The sequence below is a fragment of the Bufo bufo genome, chromosome 3 (assembly GCF_905171765.1).
Source record: "Bufo bufo chromosome 3, aBufBuf1.1, whole genome shotgun sequence".
NCBI classification, from domain to species: domain Eukaryota; kingdom Metazoa; phylum Chordata; class Amphibia; order Anura; family Bufonidae; genus Bufo; species Bufo bufo.
In genome coordinates this window covers 225,403,911-225,424,816 of record NC_053391.1, presented here as the reverse complement: position 1 = coordinate 225,424,816, position 20,906 = coordinate 225,403,911, and the positions used below count along the sequence as shown (strand labels likewise).

At 44.2% G+C, this 20,906-nt stretch overlaps 1 protein-coding gene across 12 annotated transcripts in view; it reads right to left on the bottom strand.

The window, feature by feature from the left end:
• Window positions 1-20,906, bottom strand: part of PLEKHA6 (pleckstrin homology domain containing A6) — a 128,993-nt gene that overhangs the window by 42,182 nt on the left and 65,905 nt on the right. For 10 of the 12 annotated variants that reach the window (XM_040424001.1, XM_040423993.1, XM_040423997.1 and 7 more), the window contains exons 2-8: window positions 18,094-18,159; window positions 17,904-18,012; window positions 12,949-13,050; window positions 8,225-8,297; window positions 7,554-7,654; window positions 4,913-5,088; window positions 12-428 (exon numbers count right to left, since the gene is read on the bottom strand). In XM_040424001.1, the coding sequence (XP_040279935.1) occupies window positions 12-428; window positions 4,913-5,088; window positions 7,554-7,654; window positions 8,225-8,297; window positions 12,949-13,050; window positions 17,904-18,005 (971 nt within the window). In that variant the 5' untranslated portion in view covers window positions 18,006-18,012; window positions 18,094-18,159. The remainder of the gene's footprint in view (window positions 1-11; window positions 429-4,912; window positions 5,089-7,553; window positions 7,655-8,224; window positions 8,298-12,948; window positions 13,051-17,903; window positions 18,013-18,093; window positions 18,160-20,906) is intronic. The other 2 variants (XM_040423995.1, XM_040424002.1) reach the window with 1 other exon arrangement.

Here is a 20,906-nt window from a genome sequence, read left to right as displayed (position 1 = left end):
TACTTTCCTACCTTTGCAGGTCTTCTGTAGGAGCGGTCGCCCTGCGCAGGTTGACCCACTGCTGTAATTGTGACATCGAGTTTTGTCTCTGTGCAACTTTCTCTGGGTGGGTGCGTGAAAAGTTTCCCCTTCGTTGTCCATTGCCCTCTGGAAAAGCAGTGCTGGCTGGGCGGCCTGGAGAAGAAACAAAACCCCAACCATTCGGCTGCGGGGGGCGTTCTCCTTCTGGCAAGTGTCTGGGAGGCTCCAGGTCCGGAAGCCTTTCAGAAGAAGTTCCTGTCCCATTTACTTTAGTCATAGGTTCCTTTCTGCACTCTGACCTTCTCTCCAGCTTTTCAGAACCTCTCCCATCTCCTTCACCTCGGCTTCTGGTTTCTGGATCACGATCCCTCACAGGAGGTATATTTTCACTGTTCTGCCTTTCCAATCTTCAAAAAGTACGCATAAACATTGCAGTCAAGGTTTACAAAGGTTATTTCTTTTTATTATCTTAAATGGTCAATATGTTTTAATCAGTGGGAAATGTCTAGTTTTCCTGTTATCATCTGTGTACCAGCTCCTCCTCCACTGATAATTGCAATTCACTTGGAAAAATGCATTTTAAGTGTCAATGCAAATCTATGGAGAGGGGAGGGGGAGGAGTGAGGAGGAAGTGAGGAGACAAACACAGACAACTAAGACTGAACAGCTACATAGGAAGCTTATAGCTTATCACAAGTGCTTCATTCACAAAAATACAGGTCAGTACTTCTCTGTAATGTGCTCAGTTATCCTTGGGCTGCTTCTGAGTGACTTTGAGACAGTAAGGAAGGAGATTTTCCTCTACTTTCTGTGTGTGCAGTGGATGGCAACTAGTCTCCACCCACCATGTCTGAGAGAGCTGTAAACCAGATATTCGGCAAGCACAGAGGAAAACTGCTAAAAACCGCCAGATACAAGTCATATAATGGCCAGAAATGTTCCTCATGTACACACACTGGACTTTTGATTAATGCAAAGTTTGCTGCTTTAAAGGGGTTGTCCGGGATTGGGGACATTGTTGTAGGTGTACAATAGTCCCCTAAATATTACATTCATGCCTGTCCTACCTTTAACAGACATTTCTGATGCCCCTTTTGCAACTCACAAAATCTCAGCCGGAAGTGCCGTTCTTCTAAGAGTCAGTGACGTACCGGGTCCCTTTCTGCAGAGCGAAGCCTCTTCTTCCGCTTCGCAAGGAGCCTGGTGACGTCACCGTCAGCCAAAGTAATTATTCACAGCGCATGGATGGGTGGTAGCTAGGCGGCAACAAACCGCGCTAAGCCATGTCCCTCTGGTCCGGTGACGTCACCGGGCAGGGCGCTTTATTATCAGTGAAGGAGGCAGAGTTTAGGGGCGCAACTAAGGGGGAGGAATATGTGCAGCAGGAGGCGGCATATGAATCAGGGGGGCGGATGCACGGAGGAGCAGACGGACACCAGAAACCACGCGATACTGCTCTGCGCTGGGACCCAGAAGGTAGTGCGGCAGGAAGTTACCGCATACATAAACATAGATGTCAACAATCAGTGGGGGACTGTCGGAGCACTGCTGATGTCGAAAAATACATAAAAACATCTGGGGGGACCTTGAAACAGCTATTAATAGTGAGTAAACTGTTTTGTAAAAAATAAATTGATCCCGGACAACCCCTGTAAGACAAACCTTCTTCTAGAATTCAGATCTAGTTGCACAGATCACATATTTACTCAGGAAGTAATTTCTGTTTCATGACACTCCCTACAGAATGCCTCCATGAGAGAAAGAGGCTTATTAAAGGGGTGTTCCCATCTCAGACAATGGGGGCATATCGTTAGGATATGCCCCCATTGTCTGATAGGTGCAGGTCCCACCGAGACCTACAACGAGAACAAAGCGGGGAGCGCTGTGGCTGGAGGACCCCGGATTTCTCGGGGTCCGTCCACCACCAAGCGCTGCTCCCATAGAAGTGAATGGGAGCACACCACGCATGCGCGGCCCATGCTCCCATTCATTTCTATGGGGCAGACGGCAATAGCCGAGCCAGCTATTTTCGGCGGCCCCATAGAAATGAATGGAGGGCGGCTGCGCATGCGCAGTGCCCCCTCCGTTCATTTCATGGCTCCATTCTCATTGTAGGTGTGGGTCCCAACAGTGGGACCCACACCTATAAGACAATGGGGGCATATCCTAGCAATATGCCCCCATTGTCTGAGATGGGAAAACTCCTTTAATCAGCAAAGCATACAGTATTTAGTATTATATGTGTACCTTATATGATATACAGGTGGCAATTACTTCATATCATAAACATTATACAGTATTTATTTGAAACAATGCAAAAAAAATATATACTTTTTCAGAACATACTAACATTTCCCTGCCATAATTATACAGTAGTTAGGTTGGTGAATACAGTTCAAAATACAGAAAAAGAAGCGCTACATAGCGATAACTAGACTGTAACGGGGCAAATCACTCTATATAATATGGAGAGCACTAAATGAAATATAGATCTACGTTTTCAAGTTTGTGTGCAGATTTGGGGACATCACTGTGACAAGGGAGGTGATAACTAGAATTTATATATATATATATATATATATATATATATATTACTCCTGCAACACTATTACTACTTTGTATGCATACAAAGGGGTATATTAACGTGGATTTGTTCAATTACTACTAAAACTCCTGCAATTCCTACATCTGATCCATTGCCACAATGTTTTCATTGCCATTTTAACATACTCACATCAACTACTCCTTCATTCTATTTCAATGTACCCATTACTACTCCTGCCTCGCTATCTCTATGTACCCACCACTACTACTCTTGTATCACTATTTCTACATACCCACTACTACTACTACTACTCCTACATGGCTACTCCAACTATTACTAGGCTATTTCTGTGTACCCACTACTACTACTCCTGCCTCATTATTTCTATGTACCCACTACTACTATTCCTGTATCAGTATTTCTGCATACCCACTACTACTCCTACATGGCTATTTCTATGTACCCACTACTACTACTTATGTATCACTATTTCTGCACTAACTACTACTAGGCTATTTCTGTGTACCCACTACTACTACTCCTGCCTCATTATTCCTATGTACCCACTACTACTATTCCTGTATCACTATTTATGCATACTCACTATTACTCCTGTATTGCTATTTCTACATACCCACTACTACTACTCCTGTATCGCTATTTCTACATACCCACTACTACTACTCCTGTATCGCTATTTCTACATACCCACTACTACTCCTCCTGTATTGCTATTTCTGCATACCCACTATTACTACTCCTGTATCGCTATTTTTGCATACCCACTACTACTCCTCCTGTATTGCTATTTCTGCATACCCACTACTACTCCTCCTGTATCGCTACTTCTACATACCAACTACTACTCCTCCTGTATTGCTATTTCTGCATACCCACTACTACTCCTCCTGTATCGCTACTTCTACATACCAACTACTACTCCTCCTGTATTGCTATTTCTGCATACCCACTACTACTCCTCCTGTATCGCTACTTCTACATACCAACTACTACTCCTCCTGTATTGCTATTTCTGCATACCCACTATTACTACTCCTGTATCACTATTTCTGCATACCCACTACTACTACTACTCCTGTATCACTATTTCTACATACCCACTACTACTACTCCTGCCTCGCTATTTCTACATACCCACTACTACTACTCCTGTATCTCTATTTCTACATACCCACTACTACTACTCCTGTATCGCTATTTCTACATACCCACTACTACTGTTCCTGTATCGCTATTTGTGCATACCAACTACTACTACTCCTGTATCGCTATTTCTACATACCCACTACTACTCCTCCTGTATTGCTATTTCTACATACCCACTACTACTACTCCTGTATCGCTATTTCTACATACCCACTACTACTGTTCCTGTATCGCTATTTGTGCATACCCACTACTACTACTCCTGTATCGCTATTTGTGCATACCCACTACTACTATTCCTGTATTGCTATTTCCGCATATTCACTACTACTCCTGCATTGCTATTTCTACGTACCCACCTCTGTTATTCCTGAATGGCCATTTCTGCATACCTACTACAACTACTATTCAACACTGCATATCCACCACTACTGTGTTTGGGACTATATTTTGGCATAAAATACGGCACAATTTGGCAGGAAAGAGGCACGGCCTAAAATGTCACTTTTTGTGGCAAAATTTCTAGAATAAAAATATTAAAGAAAGACAACTCTACATTTTTAGACAGTTTATAGACGCAACAGATTTATCATATAACTTAAGCCACTGTGTCTACATATCTAGCCTAACTAATAGTGAATCTAGGCCAGTGTACCTTCCGAGATTAAAGGGGTTGTCTGGGTGCAGAATATTGATGACCTATACTCAGGATAGGTCGTTAATATCTGATCAGTGGGGTTCTGACACCCAAAACCCCACCAATCAGCTGTGCATGGTATTGCAGCCCAGGTCTATTCACTTGAATGGGGCTGAGCTGCCCTAGGCCATGTGACCGATGAACGTGACATCACTGGTCTAGGAAGAGGCAGCAGTGCTCACCCCAATGTAATGGCCTCTTCAAATAGCTGATTGGCGAGGGTACTAGAAGCTGGACCCTCACTGATCAGACACTGATGACCCCCCCAAAAAAACTTAAGGTTTTATGTCCAGAATGTATGTTTTTATTTTTATAGATGCCTATTTTTGTTTATCAGCAGTACATACATGTAATTATATTCTGCTACCATGGGATCAACTCCTTCATGGAAAATCGCTGTTGCATTACTTTGTACTGACATTACAAGTAGCTCTGTATGCAGGGGAGCTATATGTATGATGTGATGTATATCATATACTGACCTAGGAGTCGGAGGGTTGTGTACTTGTGATGCCTCCCCCATTGCTCGTATCCAAGCCTCCTGTTCTTCTCTGCTTTCTGCACTAAAGTAATACGTGCGAATGCCAGCGTGTTCCGCCTGTCGAGACATTTGGGCTTCATTATGGAAAGTTTCATCCCCAACCCAGCACACTGTTACCTGTGGGACAAAATACAAGAGCAAATATGAAAAGGACAAAACAGTGAATACACAGCCGCAGTCAGACATGCAAAGACAGATACAGGTAAAGATCCCAGGAAACCCACCTAGTTGTGAGTTAGAATAGCACACAATCATATTTATGTCCTGCCTTTTTCTAGGTTGTTTTACTCTCTCTGTATAGAATATTTTACTGTATGTATATACATACACACACTTTATGAATAGCAAGAAATTACTTTTAAGGCTACATTCACACAATCGTATTTTGGGTCCACGTCCAATCCACATTCATTTCCCAGGGGGCCGCAAAAAATGCGGACTGCACATTGATGTCATCTGTGTGTTGTCCACATCCATGTGGCCATTCTGCAAATTACAGAATGTTTTGTGGATAAAAATAGACACTTCTATGATAAGGCCCGTAGAAAGTGCGGGATGCACACGGCCAGTATCTGTATTTTGTGGATCAGTCGTTTTCGGACTACAATACGGATACGATCGTGTGATTGTAGCCTAACTGAACCATAATTTAAGGGGGGTTGTGCAATCTTATAGCAAAAAGCTTAGTCACTGTATAATGAAAAGTTATGCAACCTTCTAATAAAGTTTGCATTTCAATCTCTCATAATTTTTAAGATCTCCATTTGCTGTCAGTGAAAATATCAGTCAAACCAATCCTGTGTTAGCTGAAAGGAGCAGCAGCCCAAATGTCCAGCACATTTCTCCAAATTCACAGCTATTCTTTACAGCGATACACTATAAAAAAATGGCCGTTATGCAAGCAGGAAGGGTCTTCAGTCTGCAAAGACAAACAATGCATTTTCTCTTCACTGACAGCAAGCAGACATTTTAAAAACGGCGAGGAACTGAAACAAAAGATTGCATTATAACAACTGGACCACCCCATTTAAAGACGAAATTAGCAGATACTTAAGCACGTCATTTCTATTCTGTTTCACATTCACCAAATACTTATTTATGTTGTAAGATATTGAAAAATGGATCCCCATGCATGAATTCCCAGTGCACAGTAAAGATTTGTGAAAAGACATCTGAATTCACTAGCCATCCTCAAGCAAATGGCACAGCTTACACTCGAACTGGCTGCATGCATGTGTGTATGGAACATGCATGCTTGGCCTCTGCCAAACAGGGAATGGAGAATGTGAGCATGCAGCAGGACTTACTACCTAGCACAGCGACTCTGCGGGGGGCAGGTTCTTGGCAGGGGTACGTTCCATGGACTCCTCTCACCAGCACAGGAGGGAAGACAGAACAGGTGAGAGAGGCAGCATACACTGGGGGCTTGCATCACGCAAAGCAAAAAACCCCTTATGTGACTCAAATGACTTGTCGGAATATAAAATAAAAAATAATGGATCTCTTAGGAATAAAATATACTAAAGACAGCTTCATGTTTAAAGACTCCCAAACCATAGGATACAATTGGAAATAATTAAAAGAGTGGACATGCTTTTAATTCTTTTAAAGTTTCAAATAATGATTTCAAATATAAGAATACATATTTTTAGTACAAAAGGCAAAAAAAAAATAACTACAAAGTTTATAATTCATACATTACTTGTATAGAAAGGTTGTATAATTACATAAATATTAAAATACTAGAAATATTTTTATCCCCTTTTAAACATGTCACTGTCATCAGTAAGTATTTGCCCTAAGAACGAGCAATCCTTCAACAGAGTGATAAGTATTGGATGAGATCTCTCCTAAATCAGTTCAGTTTCTGATATAAGAAAGTCACCTGTATGTGACAGCATACATTTCATTCAGTAGATATCCTGGAAAAATGTGGCCGTGTGACCATATACTGTCAATAGGTAGTAAGGGTACGTTCCCACTGAACATATTTTGCAGCAGAAAAATCTGCGACAAAACCATAGCAAAATCCACATGAGTTATTTGTCACTTTAAGGACTCATGCACACGTATTTTCTTTCTGTGTACGTTCCATCTTTTTTGCGAACCGTATGCGAAACGATTCATTTCAATTGGTCCGCAAAAAAAACGGAAGTTACTCTGTGTGCACTCTGTTTCCATATGTCCGTTCCGCAATAAAGTAGTACATGTCCTATTACTGTCCGCATTATGGACAAGGATAGGACTGTTCTATTAGGGGCCAGCTGTTCAGTTGCACAAAATACAGAATGCACAAGGACGTCATCCATATTTTTTGCGGATCCGTGTCGTGTGCATGAGTCCTAAACAGTGAAGTCCGCAGCATAAATTGGCATGCTGCAGTTTGAAAATCCACACTGATGGTCAATTTCTGATATGCCTTTTTCCGACAGCACGTAGATGAGATTTGTAAAACCACTAATATAAACGCTGTGGATTTTCTGCATGCAGTTGTGCAGCAGAAAATCCCTAGTGTTTCCGTTCGATGGGAACCTACCCTTACTCCAGAATATATTTTTATCAAATTCTGCAATCCCACTGACCTTGAAGGTGTGCTTCCGACTGATATTATCCGATGGTTGGACAGGAGCGATGCGAAAACTCAGCAGGGGAATGCTTCCCAAAATCCCCTCTTCTTTTTCATCTGAATTTAAGAAAACAATGAGAATCTTGAAAGAAAGAGGCAAGAGGGGAGAAATGAAATAATGAGGGTGATGAGTGAGGAGGACAGAGCAGCAGTGCGCACATGGAACAAATAGAAGGAAAAGATGGACGCAGGCAAAAAGGCACTGAATAACTGGTGACAAGAAAACAAAACCCCCGCTGCAGAACAATACACAGAGAGTGACAGACTGTAACACAGGGGGTGGATACGTCGTGACAAAACCACGGCTATACACCTGATGTAACTCTTTCTCTGCCATTTCCCAAAAGCAATGCTGTTTTCATGGATGTCGCAGTAAAGATCTTCCCCACAGAGTTAACCGTACTACATGTAGGCCTGCCAGTGATAATAACGTGTGGGAGGCTTTATGCATGCACACATAACACAATAGGGGGCTGATCAATTATTCAGACGCCACCTGTTCCATGCCAAAGCACAGGTGACTTGGGACCAGGCAGCAGATGGGAGCAGGGGTCCTCAGTCCATCTGTTCTGGCAGGGGGTGTCTTAGGAAAAAAATAATAACCTGTACTGGGATTTAGACAAGTACCTTTGTAATAGAAGAGGCAACGATCAACAAGGACAAACCACCGCTTGTTCCACTGCTTTACTCCAGAACTGGCCTGCAGAAAAAAAAGAGATGTGGACAGTCAAAGAGAAGGAAAAAAAAGCAAGGAAAAAGATAAAACAAAGCATCTAATGTGCAAATAGAGCAGAAGTAATTAGATTACAATTTAGAAATGTACTAAATAGAGAAATTAAAGGAATTTCCTGTTCTGGGGAAAAAAATTGTAAAAACAGCGAATAGCTAGCAGAAAAAAACAAGCACAATAGGCAAGTACAAAGACGAAACTTCACAGTAAAAATGAAAGGGGTTGTACCATCTCAGACACTGGGAAGATATGGCTAGGATATGCCCCCAATGTCTGATAGACCAGCACCTATACTTAGAACGGAGTCGGCAAAGGCCCGCCCTCCAGGACAATATCTGCATAGAGTTTGTATGTTCTCCCCATGTTTGAGTGGGTTCCTCCGGATACTCCAGTTTCCTCCCACACTCCAAAGACATACTGATAGGGAACTTACACCGTGAGCCCCATTGGGGACAGCCTGATGTTAAAGGGGTTCTGCAGTTTGTTTTAACTGATGATCTATCCTCTGGATGGATCATCAGCATCTGATCGGCGGGGGTCCGACACCCAGGACCCCTGCCGATCAGCTGTTTGTGAAGTCAGCGGCGCTCCAGCAGCGCCGTGGCCTTCTCACTGTTTACCGCTGGCCCAGTGACGTCACGACTACTGACACTGGCCTGGGCGGGGCTAAGCTCTATTCAAGTGAACGGAGCTTAGCCGCGCCCAGGCCAGTTGATACTAGTCGTGACGTCACTGGGCCAGCGGTAAACAGTGAGAAGGCCACGGCGCTGCTGGAGCGCCACTGCCTTCTCAAACAGCTGATCGGCAGGGGTCCCGGGTGTCAGACCCCCGCCGATCAGATGCTGATGATCCATCCAGAGGATAGATCATCAGTTAAAACAAACTGCAGAACCCCTTCAATGTCTGTAAAGTGCTGTGGAATATAGCAGCACTATATAAGTGCGTAAACATAAATAAATAATTCAATGGGGCCGCAAAAGATACGGATAACACACCGTGTATTGTCCGCATCCGTATGTCCGTTCCATGGCATCTGCTAAAATACAGAGCATGTCCTATTCTTGTCCGCATTATGGAAAAGCATATGACTGTTCTATTATCGCCCAGACATTCCATTCCGCTAAATGTGGAAACACGGCCTGGTATCCAAGTTTTGTGGACTTGAAAAACGGCTACGGCCATGTGCATGAGCCCTAACAAGGGCCACAGTTTTCATACAAGTCTTGAAGGGGTTCTCTGAGACCAGGAGCCCCTTTAATATTGTCAGGCTGGGTACAGAGATTTTTGATCACTCTTTTTAAATTATTTGATGGGAGGTGAAGCAATGAAAAAATAGCAAATTGGCCATTTTGATTTTTTTTTTCTTCATTACTCCGTTCGCCTTATGGGATAAATATTTTTATGTTTTACTAGTACAGAAGTTTTGGGACACAGTTTATGGGTATTTGAATTTTTATATTTATTTATACTTTTAAAAACCTTTATACTGTTTTTTAGTGCCCCTGAACGTGCAATCAGCAGATTGCTTTTCCTATATACTAAAGTCATTTAATACACTAGTCTATAGGAAATTCAGTGTATTCCAATGCAATGCTGCCAACTGCAGGCCTACAATGGAATATGCCAGTGATAGGCCAGAGTCTGTAGGAGGCTACCAGGCCTATCACCAGCAACGAACAGCTTTCCTGATCTCAGCGTTGCCCATACTCAAGGTCAGTATGCAGCATTTGCTACATGTCCCGGAAACAGTCATGTAGAAATCCCGCAGAGAACACAGAGGTTAATCTCTAGCTGATCTTCTCCATCTGCTGCTGGGGTTGAGGTTTAGCCAAGGGGGCAAGACTTAGAGGTTAAAATTTTTTATCTCACACAAGCCTTGCAATAGCTTAAAATAAAAATCACAGCAGAGAGGGCTCTGCTCCAGCCAGTAGTATTACAGCCAGACACAGGACAAAGAGGAGGAGCAGGAGGGGGACACAAAGAGAAGGTTATTTATATATTTCTTAGTATTAAAGGTGTTTTCTGAGATTTTACTATTAATGACCTATCCTTAGGATAATCAATATCACATTGGCGGTAGTTTGACAAGCTGATCAGCTGTGTGGCACTGGAACTACTGAGCTCTGGTGTGGGTGTAGTGGACATGGCAGGTTACTGCTGTGAAGTTGTTGGTTTTAATGCGCTATTGATGAACTCAAGAACCCATTTAATTGAACATGAAACAATATACAGTGAGGAACAGAAGTATTTGAACACCCTGCGATTTTGCAAGTTCTCCCACTTAAAAATCATAGAGGGGTCTGAAATTCACATTGTAGGTGCATTGCCACTCTGCAAGACAGAATTAATTTTTTTTAAAAAAAATAAAGAAATCACGTTGTATGATTTTTAAAGAATTTATTTGTCTTGCACTGCTGAACATAAGTATTTGAACACCTGAGAAAATCAGTGTTAATATTTGGTACAGAAGCCTTTGTTTGCAATTACAGAGGTCAAACGTTTCCTGTAGTTGTTGACCAGGTTTGCACACACTGCAACAGGGATTTTGGCCCACTCCTCCACACAGATCTCCTCTAGATCTGCCAGGTTTCGGGGCTGTCGCTGAGCAACACAGAGTTTTAGCTCCCTCCAAAGATGTTCTATTGGATTTAGGTCTGGAGACTGGCTATGCCACTCCAGAACCTTGATATGCTTCTTACGGAGCTATTCCTTGGTTATCCTGGTTGTGTGCTTCGGGTCGTTGTCATGTTGGAAGAACCAGCCACGACCCATCTTCAATGCTCTGACTGAGGGAAGGAGGTTGTTGCTCAAAATCTCACAATAAATGGCCCCATTCATCCTCTCCTTAATACAGTGCAGTCGTCCTGTCCCCTTTCGCAGAAAAGCACCCCCAAAGCATGATGTTACCACCACCATGCTTCACAGTAGGGATGGTGTTCTTGGGATGCAACTCATCCTTCTTTTTCCTCCAAACACGACGTGTGAAGTTTAGACCAAAAAGTTCTACTTTGGTCTCATCTGACCACATGACTTTCTCCCATGCCTCCTCTGGATCATCCGGATGGTCATTGGCAAACTTCAGACGGGCTTAGACATGTGATGACTTGAGCAGGGGAACCTTCCGTGCAATGCATGATTTGAAACCATGAAGGCGTAGTGTTCTACCGACAGTGACCTTTGAAACTGTGGTCCCAGCTCTCTTCATGTAATTGACCAGCTCCTCCCTTGTAGTTCTGGGATGATTCCTCACCTTTCTTATCATCAGCGATACAACACGAGGCGAGATCTTGCATGGAGCACTAGTCCGAGGGAGACTGACAGTCGTCTTTAGCCTCTTCCATTTTCTAACAATTGCTCCAACAGTTGATCTATTTTCACCAAGCTGCTTGGCAATTGCCCCGTAGCCCTTTCCAGCCTTGTGGAGGTCCACAATTTTGTCTCTGGTGTCTTTTGACAGCTCTTTGGTCTTGCCCATGGTAGTAGTTGGTGTCTGACTGACTGTGGGGTGGACAGGTGTCTTTAAAGAGCTCAGACAGGTGCTACTAAGTTAGATTAATGAGTGGAGTAGAGGTGGATTTTTTAAAGGCATAGTAACAGGTCTTTGAAGCCAGAATTCTTCTGTTCAGCAGTGCAAGACAAATACATTCTTTAAAAATCATACAATGTGATTTTTTTTATCCTGTCTCTCAGAGTGGGAATGCACCTACAATGTGAATTTCAGACCCCTCCATGATTTCTAAGTGGGAGAACTTGCAAAATCGCAGGGTGTTTAAATACTTCTGTTCCTCACTGTAGGATCAAAGGGAGATTGAGCTGAAGGGAGAAGGTGCTTGAATATTTTTATGTTTTTTGTTCCTTTAAAGGGCATCTGTCAGCAGATTTGTTGCTATGAAATTGGCTGACCTGTTACATGTGCACTTGGCAGATGGAGGCATCTGTGTTGGTCCCATGTTCATATGTGCCCACATTGCTGAGAAAAATTAAGTTTTAATATATGCAAATAAGACTCTAGGAGCAACGGGGGCGTTACCATTACACCTAGAGGCTCTGCTCTCTCTGCAACTGCCACGCCCTCTGGTCTTTAATTGACAGGGTCAGTTGTGATCACGTTTACATTGCCTGGTCGTGTCAAAGTGCAGAGGGTCAGGCAGTTGCAGAGAAAGCAGAGCCTCTATGTGTAATGGTAACGCCCCCGTTGCTCCCAGAGGCTCATTTGCATATATGAAAACATCATTTTTCTCAGCAATGCAGGCACATATGAACATAGGACCAACACAGATGCCTTCAGCTGCCAAGTGCACATGCAACAGGTCAGCAGTTTCATAGCTACAAATCTGCTGAGAGGTGCCCTTTAAATAGTTTCTCAATAATTCACTATCTTGATTCAATGGGCCTCATTTACCAAAACTGTCTAACAGGAAAACTGTCTTAGTTGCCCATAGCAACCAATCAGAGCTAATTTTTTCAGAACACTTTAAGACATGAAAGGTGAGCACTGATTAGTTGCTAATGGCAACTAAGATAGTTCTCCTGTTAGTTTTGATAAATGAGCCCCAATGTCACTATATCATTGTGTTTTTTACGCATACTAAATATTGTTTTTAACACACAATTTACCCACCTGTTTATATAACCAGCCTGTCTTTGTGACCTCAGCATTTGGATTCCTCTTCATAGAATTGGATCGTTTCCCAAATGCGATTCCTTTTTTGGACGGTCGAGACTTTGTAAAACAAAATCCACATTTTTCTTAGTGACTGACACAGCATCACACACAAAATTAAAGGGGTTGTCCGGGTTCAGAGCTGAACCCGGACATACCCATAATTTCACCCCAGCAGCCCCCCCTGACTTTTCAGTGCAGTTCATGCTCCGATGCTCTCCTTTGCCCTGCGCGGTTTAACTCTTTTGTTTACAATAACACACTGCTGGGCGGAAGCTTCCGCCCGGCAGTGTGTTCGGTGACATCACCGGTTCTGATGGAGAGCCTGATTTAGTGCAGGGCAAAGGAGAGCATCGGATTTCTATCAGTGATTGTGAACCAATACCAGGAGTGGGTGAAAAACAATGAAAAGGTGCAATTCTATCCATTATACCTTATCTCAGCGTACTTCTGGTTTTGGCTCACAATCACTGATGGAGTCACTGAAGTGTGAACTCGGCCCTAGGCCCTTTTCACACGAGCGAGTTTTCCGCGCGGGTGCAATGCGCGACGTGAACGCATAGCACCCGCACTGAATCCTGACCCATTTACTTCAATGGGTCTGTGTACATGAGTGGTTTTTTTTCACACATCAGTTCTGCGTTGCGTGAAAAATGCAGCATGTTCCATATTCTTTTTTCTTTCGTTTTTCACGCAGCCCTGGCCCCATAGACAGGGCCGGCTCCAGGTTCATGTGGGCCCTTGGGCGATAAATCCCAGTGGGCCCCCATGAGGCATTTTTTTACATTGACATGTCCCCCTGTGGCTCCTACACGGTATAATGACCCCCAGTGGCCCCTATACAGTATAATGACTACTAGTGGCCCTTCACACAGTATAATGAACCCCCAATTCCCCCCCCACTGTATAATGACCACCTGTGGCCCTGCATTCAGAATAATAACCCCCAGTCGCCCCCATTTAGAATAATGACCACCAGTAGCCCCCACACTGGGGGAATACTGTATGGAGGGGGCTCTGGGGGTATTTATACTGAATGGAGGGTCATTGGTGATCATTACTAAATGGGGGACACTGGGGGTCATTATACTATGTAAAGGGCCCTCACAGTATAATGACCCCACAGTGGCCCTCCATTCAGAATAATGACCCCCAGTCGCCCCCACACTGGGGGTTATACTGTATGGAGGGGGCACGAGGGGTTATTATATTTAATGGGGGATCTGGTGGTCATTATGCAAAATGGAGGGTCAATGGGGATCATTATACTAAATGGGGGGCACTGGGAGTCATTATACTGTGTAAGGGACCCTCACAGTGTGATGAATGACCCCTCAGTGGCCCCCTCACATACCTATCATTGCAGGGGAGCTGGTGGTCCTGTCATTCACTAACCGCAGCTCCCTGCGCTCCTTCTCTACGGCGGCCCGCTGCAGCAGTGAGCCAGGCCTGGAGGAGAGAAGGAGATGTGCAGTGATGGAGCTAGAACTGACTGGGCCCCACAGCGAAATTTAGTACGCCCCCCTCCCCCCCAATGTGTGTTCACATTACGTTTTTCCTATCGGTTTTCAGTATGCATTAAATGGATGGCAAAAATGTGATGTGAACCCAGCCCTAGTGTCAGAATAAGCACCAGTACACAGCGGAGCAGCATGGAGGAGAGGGGAGGCCGCCATGTACTGACAGAGCACTACCTGGTGGTCAGGGATGAGGACTGTGCTTTCCAAGGATCATTTTCTACTGGAAAATACAGGGCACAGTATAATACACTAGAATCTATATAATATAAAGATATTAGCCCCACCCCCCGAATAATCATACGATTAGGGGGTCATTTATTATATAGAAATACGTCTATATTAGGCGTATTTCTGACACAGATGTGGCGCAAAGGTCCTTAACACCGCAATCTGTATCTTTTCCCGCTCATGCCAGGTCTAAAAAAAGTGGTGTGGGCAGAAAGGGATACAGTTATGGCCATCCAGTTATTGGATACCACCGCCATATAGTGATAACACCGCCATATAGTGATAACACCGCCATATAGTGATAACACCGCCATATAGTGATAACACCGCCATACAAGGATAAAACCACCATACAGTGACCGGATAAAAGGGTATAAGAGGGCACAGTACAGGGAATGACTATGGGCACTGCACAGAGTGTGGTAAGAGGGCACAATGCAGGGTATAAAGGGGCACAGTACGGGGTGGGGGGCACAGTCACATGACCCTGTGATGTTAGAAGGTCCTTATGGTGAATGCGGTTCAGATGCCACCATAATGAGAGGCAGAGGAGTGAGACAGGGGCCCGGGGCCCTGGATGGACAGGAGGGGTGGACACAGCAAGTAGGTTGAAGGGGCTCTGAGGGGGATTCATACAAGTAGTGGCAGGAGGTCTGTGCAGGGCAGCAATAGGAGATAGGATGGTGGGACAGGAGCCCTGGATACATGAGGGAGGAAAGGAGACAGCAGGGGCTCCATAAGGGTGATATAGGACAGGATATGGGGGGGGGGGGGGGGGGGGGGCAGGTGTCATGGAGACAATCAGCTTAATAAAACAGTAACACAACTAAATAGAATAAAGCAGCAGTGTCCCCCCCTTTCCTTCTGTCCCACAGAGAAGAGACAGTCACAGTGCAGACTCACAGACTGTCTCCACACTTCTCTGCTCCAGCTCCAGCCGTGCGGTCTCTCTCCAGTCTCCTCAGGCAGCGTGTGTCTTGTGTAGAGGGGGCGTGTCCTGAGTCTCTGCAGCTCAGGGGGCCCACCAGAGGGGTACTGCGTATGTGAAATGACAGCAGTGAGAGCTCCCATCTGTATTGATGGAAGTGCTCATAGCAGCTCAGTGGGCCCCCCCAGGAGCATTGGGCCCCGGCACTTGCCCGGGGATGCCGGGTTATGACGCCGGCCCTGCCCATAGAAGTGAATGGGGCTTTAGTGAAAAACACATTGCATCCGCACTGATGGTTGCTAAGAGATGTTGTTTGTAAACACGCGCGTGAAAAACGCATCAAAATGCATTGCACCCGCCCGGAAAAAAACGGAACAACTGAACGCAATCACAGACAAAACTGACTGAACTTGCTTGCAAAATGGTGCGAGTTTCACTGAACGAACCCTGAACGCCTCCGGAGCCAATCAATCACGCTCGTGTGAAAGAGGCCTTAGGGCAATTTGCGGTCCCCAATGCACGGGCAACAGACTAATCCTGACCCAGTTCTATCTTTTTGCACCGCAACTTCTGGATAGCGGATCCATTGAAGTGAAGGGATTCACATCCGTGATGCGGAATGCACACGGCCGGCGCCCGCCAATTGCGGACCCGTTGTTTGCGGGCCGCAATACAGGAGCAACGTCGTGTGCAGGACCAAAATGAGAAACATAGAATGTGTCGGCAGATAAGAACCATTTGGCCCATCTAGTCTGCCCAATATACTGAATACTATGGATAGCCCCCGGCCCTATCTTATATGAAGGATAGCCTTATGCCTATCCCATGCATGCTTAAACTCCTTCACTGTATTTGCAGCTACCACTTCTGCAGGAAGGCTATTCCATGCATCCACTACTCTCTCAGTAAAGTAATACTTCCTTATATTAGAAGAAGAGCCACAATCTGTCAAATGATGACACAAACAGTGCAGAATGGTCCCCACTGACTAGAAGAGGGGTCAGCAACCTCCGGTACTCTAGCTGTTGTGAAACTACAACTCCCAGCATGCTGCATTAACTTCTATGGGAGTTCTGACAACAGTTAAGCACGTGTGCATGCTGGGAGACGTAATTTCAGCACAGCTGGAGTGCCGGAGGTTGCTGATCCCTGGACTAGAATGTTGTCAAACGGGTTTCTGTCAGGGAGCCCGGCAGCTTACCGGACAAAATATAAAATTTTTAGCCGGCTTCTTTGTCCGGCTTCGACAGAGGACATAAGGTTGTGAACAAAGCTTTATAATGCGAATGGGATTTTTTTTACTGTTATTTCTGTTCTGACAATACTCTATGTACATCACTATGTGCATTATATCAATGACCAAAGGTGCTGATTAAGTTCAGTATATATATATGTTTAAAGGGAAACTTGCTTTCCTGTTACACAGCTCAAAAACTCTGCTTCCCTTATTATAATATGGTGTCTGCACATGGTTCGGATTATGTGCGGTTATCTTGCAGAAAAACTGCACCGTAATACATTACCAGCAAAGTGTATTAGATTAGACAAATCTCATGTACACTTTGCATTTGTATTAGGTGTGGAAATTCACCTGCTATGTGGATTTTGAAGTCAATAGTTGCGTTTTTCTTGTACGGATTTTGCCCTTTTCAATGTAAGGGTGAGATCTGCAGAAAATCCACATCAAATCAGCACCACAAACTGCATAAAAAACGCACAAAAATGTGCCAAAAACGTAATAAATAGACCAGATTTATGCGTGTTTTATGGGGCACATTTGTTGCGGACTTTCTGCAACGCGTCCAGGTACCCTTACAGCCTGATTTATAAGTGAATTCAATGAAAGTTGTAAAAGGTGCCTTTAGGATTGTATCATTTAAAGAGAACCTGTCACCATGAAAATGAAGTGTAGGTAGCATATTATCTCTTTTTGCAGAACAGACATACGGACGCGAAAGACACACAAAAGATCCATGTACTTTCTGCATCCGTATGTCTGTTCAGAAAAAGATAGCACATGTCCTATTCTTGGCTGACTCACTACACACTTACTGAAGTCAATGGGTCAGAAAAAAAACAAAAAACGGATGCAATAAGGACGTCCTATGTATTTTTCAGTGGAGTGCATGAAGCCTCATTCCATCATCATCTCTGTAAAACAAGTCCAGTACTTCCACAGTTTCACATTAAAGTAGGTTTTCTGAAATGAAGACCACTGTATATGTATGTGTACTCACCCTTATGCTGGGGCCATCCTGAATGGTGTCAGAAACCATGTTGAATGTGGAATTTTCGTTGGCTAGGTTAGTAGTGCGCTTTCCTCCTGCCTCTGAGTTCATTTCAAACCTGGCCAAGAAATGGAGAGCACAAGGCTTACAACACTGTATCAGTCATGCAGCGGTCTATAAAAGACGATTCCAAACTCACCCCAATCGTCCAGTTTTCTTTGGGATCAGTCCAGTCACTGGGTGAAGGGTAAGGTGCTCATTGTGGCTACAGAAACAAAAAAGAATGGGGAATATAAATGCATTTATCTGAATATAAGAATATACAAGTTTTATTACATGAAACTGCTAGAAAAAAGGGCATCTTTAAAGTGTTAGAAGAAAGAAAAAAAAAATATCACAAATAATGCAGTGAAAAAAACTGAAAAGTAAGCCTTTCTTACAAGCAAACCACCCCCCCCCCCCCCCCTAAAACGACGTGTGAAGGAATATTAATGGACATTAGGGCTGAAATGAGTACTCAAGCAAATCGAGTAAATCGACATAAAAAAATCCTTGATGCAATTTTTTTGCATTAAGTATTCGTTTACACCATGTAACCACAAAGCGGTTAGTGAATGTGAATTGCTATTACTCATTGCTCCATGGTCTCCCTCCGGCACCACACTGCACTGTCCTGGCGCGCACACATCATCAAGACATAGTGCATGTAAGCGCGCACTATGACCTGACCCTGTGTGACGTCAGGTCCAAGTGCATCGCATGAAGAGGACGGTGGAAGAGCAGCAGAATGTCGCCGGTGCCCCTAGCAGGAAAGGTAAGTTCTATTTATTTATTTGGCTATGGCATGGGGGTCTGATGACACGAGGGAAGGGGTCTCATGACATGGGATGTCTGAAGGCATGGGGGTGGGACTGATAGCACTGGGGACGGATGGCATGGGGGGGAACTGATGGCACTGGGAACGGATAGCTTGGAGGAGGCTGATGGCATTGCGGAACTGATGGCTCTGGGGACTGATGGCATGGGGGGGCTGAAGTGCTCTCTGCTCTGAACTAATTCACAATCCCGCCCCTCTGCTCTGAGTGACAGCTGTGGCATCCAACCAGCTGTCACTCAGAGCACAGGGGAGGGGCTGTGAATTAGTTCAGAGCAGAGAGCACTTCACAGTGAAGCACCGCCTGCTGGACACTCATATTCACACTACTCCTCAATCAAAGCTCAACAAAAGGTATGTTTGTCCTGCTCGTCCAGGCCTCTACCTAGTGCTGTCAGTAGTTTCGCAAGGACAGAACTGCTGATAGACGCCCTTTAAGCTGGCCATAAACATAACACAGTTTCTGAAGCAGTCAATGCCTACTTAGGAGGAAATAATAAATATCCACAGAATTTAATAAAATACTATATAGGAAGTTCAAAGTTCAGGTCCCTGGTGATTTAATTATGAAAAAAATAAAATAAAAATCATAGCAGTATCAAGGATCTCCATATACCATCAACCAAACGTAACTATCTGACATAGTACGATCATACATACTTCACTCCATTTCTTCCTCCTCAAAATAATTAGGACTGCAGTTTCACAGCGATCACCATTCGCTTCACAGTAAGCTCCAAGCTCTTCCAAATCAATGGATTATAATTTACAGGTTCATTAAAATTCTAATCGCCAGGAATGTCACAAACATTGCCTGAGATGAATCATTAATCCTGGTGCTTGCTACCTCTGAACAACTTGTGTATTTCAGACATAATGAAGATATCTCACACAGAACACCCTTCAATATTTTTCACCTAGAGCTGCCATCATGACGCAACTAAGGCTGGACCCGAAGCTCTTGAGTTCGATGACAGCCTTTGCATAATCTGCATATGTTAGACAGCAACAGGATTTGCGAGTTGTTGGAACTAATGAAAATGCTGGCGTCTGACATGTCATCACCTTTCCATGTCACTGGCAGGTTCTCGACTCAATACAATAAGCATTGCTTCTCCATCCAGAATTTTCCATTTCCGCTCTTCACGTTTCCTGACTTGCTTTGTCTCTGATCTATGTGTGGTTTCCAATTCCAAGCTGGGAATGAAAAGGGGGGGCGTCTTGCTGGTATGGCCTTAGCTTCATGGCAGTGGCAGCAACTTGGCGGAGGGCAATGAGAACTCTCACATATATACATTATGTATTAAACTGCAGAAGAACAGGATTAAAAATGCATTATTCTCCAAATCTATAGGAGAAAATCCTGCAATGCGGCCCTCGCGTCTTCAGGGGTATAATAAAATAACAAGGAAAACCAAGCAGATTAGGTGGTCTGACTCTGTAGACAAGCATGGGAAGGGTTAAAATGAAGTAGATACTTACCTGTCCTGACGCCTGACACGAAACTTAAGCATGTTCTAGCTGCCACCTGCCCTTAGAGGTGCTGTGGTAGAGGCAGGTGATGGGAAGAAGGCACACGCTTGTACCATGGACGTAAGAAGACACAGCAAGGGATAAAGGGGAGGAGGGCAGGTCACTTGATGTAGGGGATAAGCAGATAATAGTTGAAAGGTGACATAAGCTTTGGCAGAACCGAGTGATACCAGGTCGCCAGGTGCCCCTTATTATCAATGACGCAGAAGACTACAGGTCCCAGTAGAAATCAAAGGAACTTCAGGTTTAGTGGCTGGATGGAACTACCCTACCTACTGAGCCTCATGTATCACTGTATACCCTTCGTCTAGTGTGATAAGAAGATGGACATCTGGCTTGAAGTCAATTCCAATATAGTTATCAGTCTGATAAACCAAGCTGAATACCACATGTGTGTCCTCAGCTTACCAGCAGGGGGGAGCTTTCCGTCACATCTTCAGGCTTCTGTGACCTTAATCTTTTCATTAGTAGGTTGTGTTAGGCTAGCCTCAATTAACGCCTTCTACCCTAACCTAAAATCATGCACTAAAAACAAGAAAATCCCTTAAAGTTTAACCTCACTTATCATGCTCGGCATAAACAGCTTACGTAAGCACCGGCAGGTC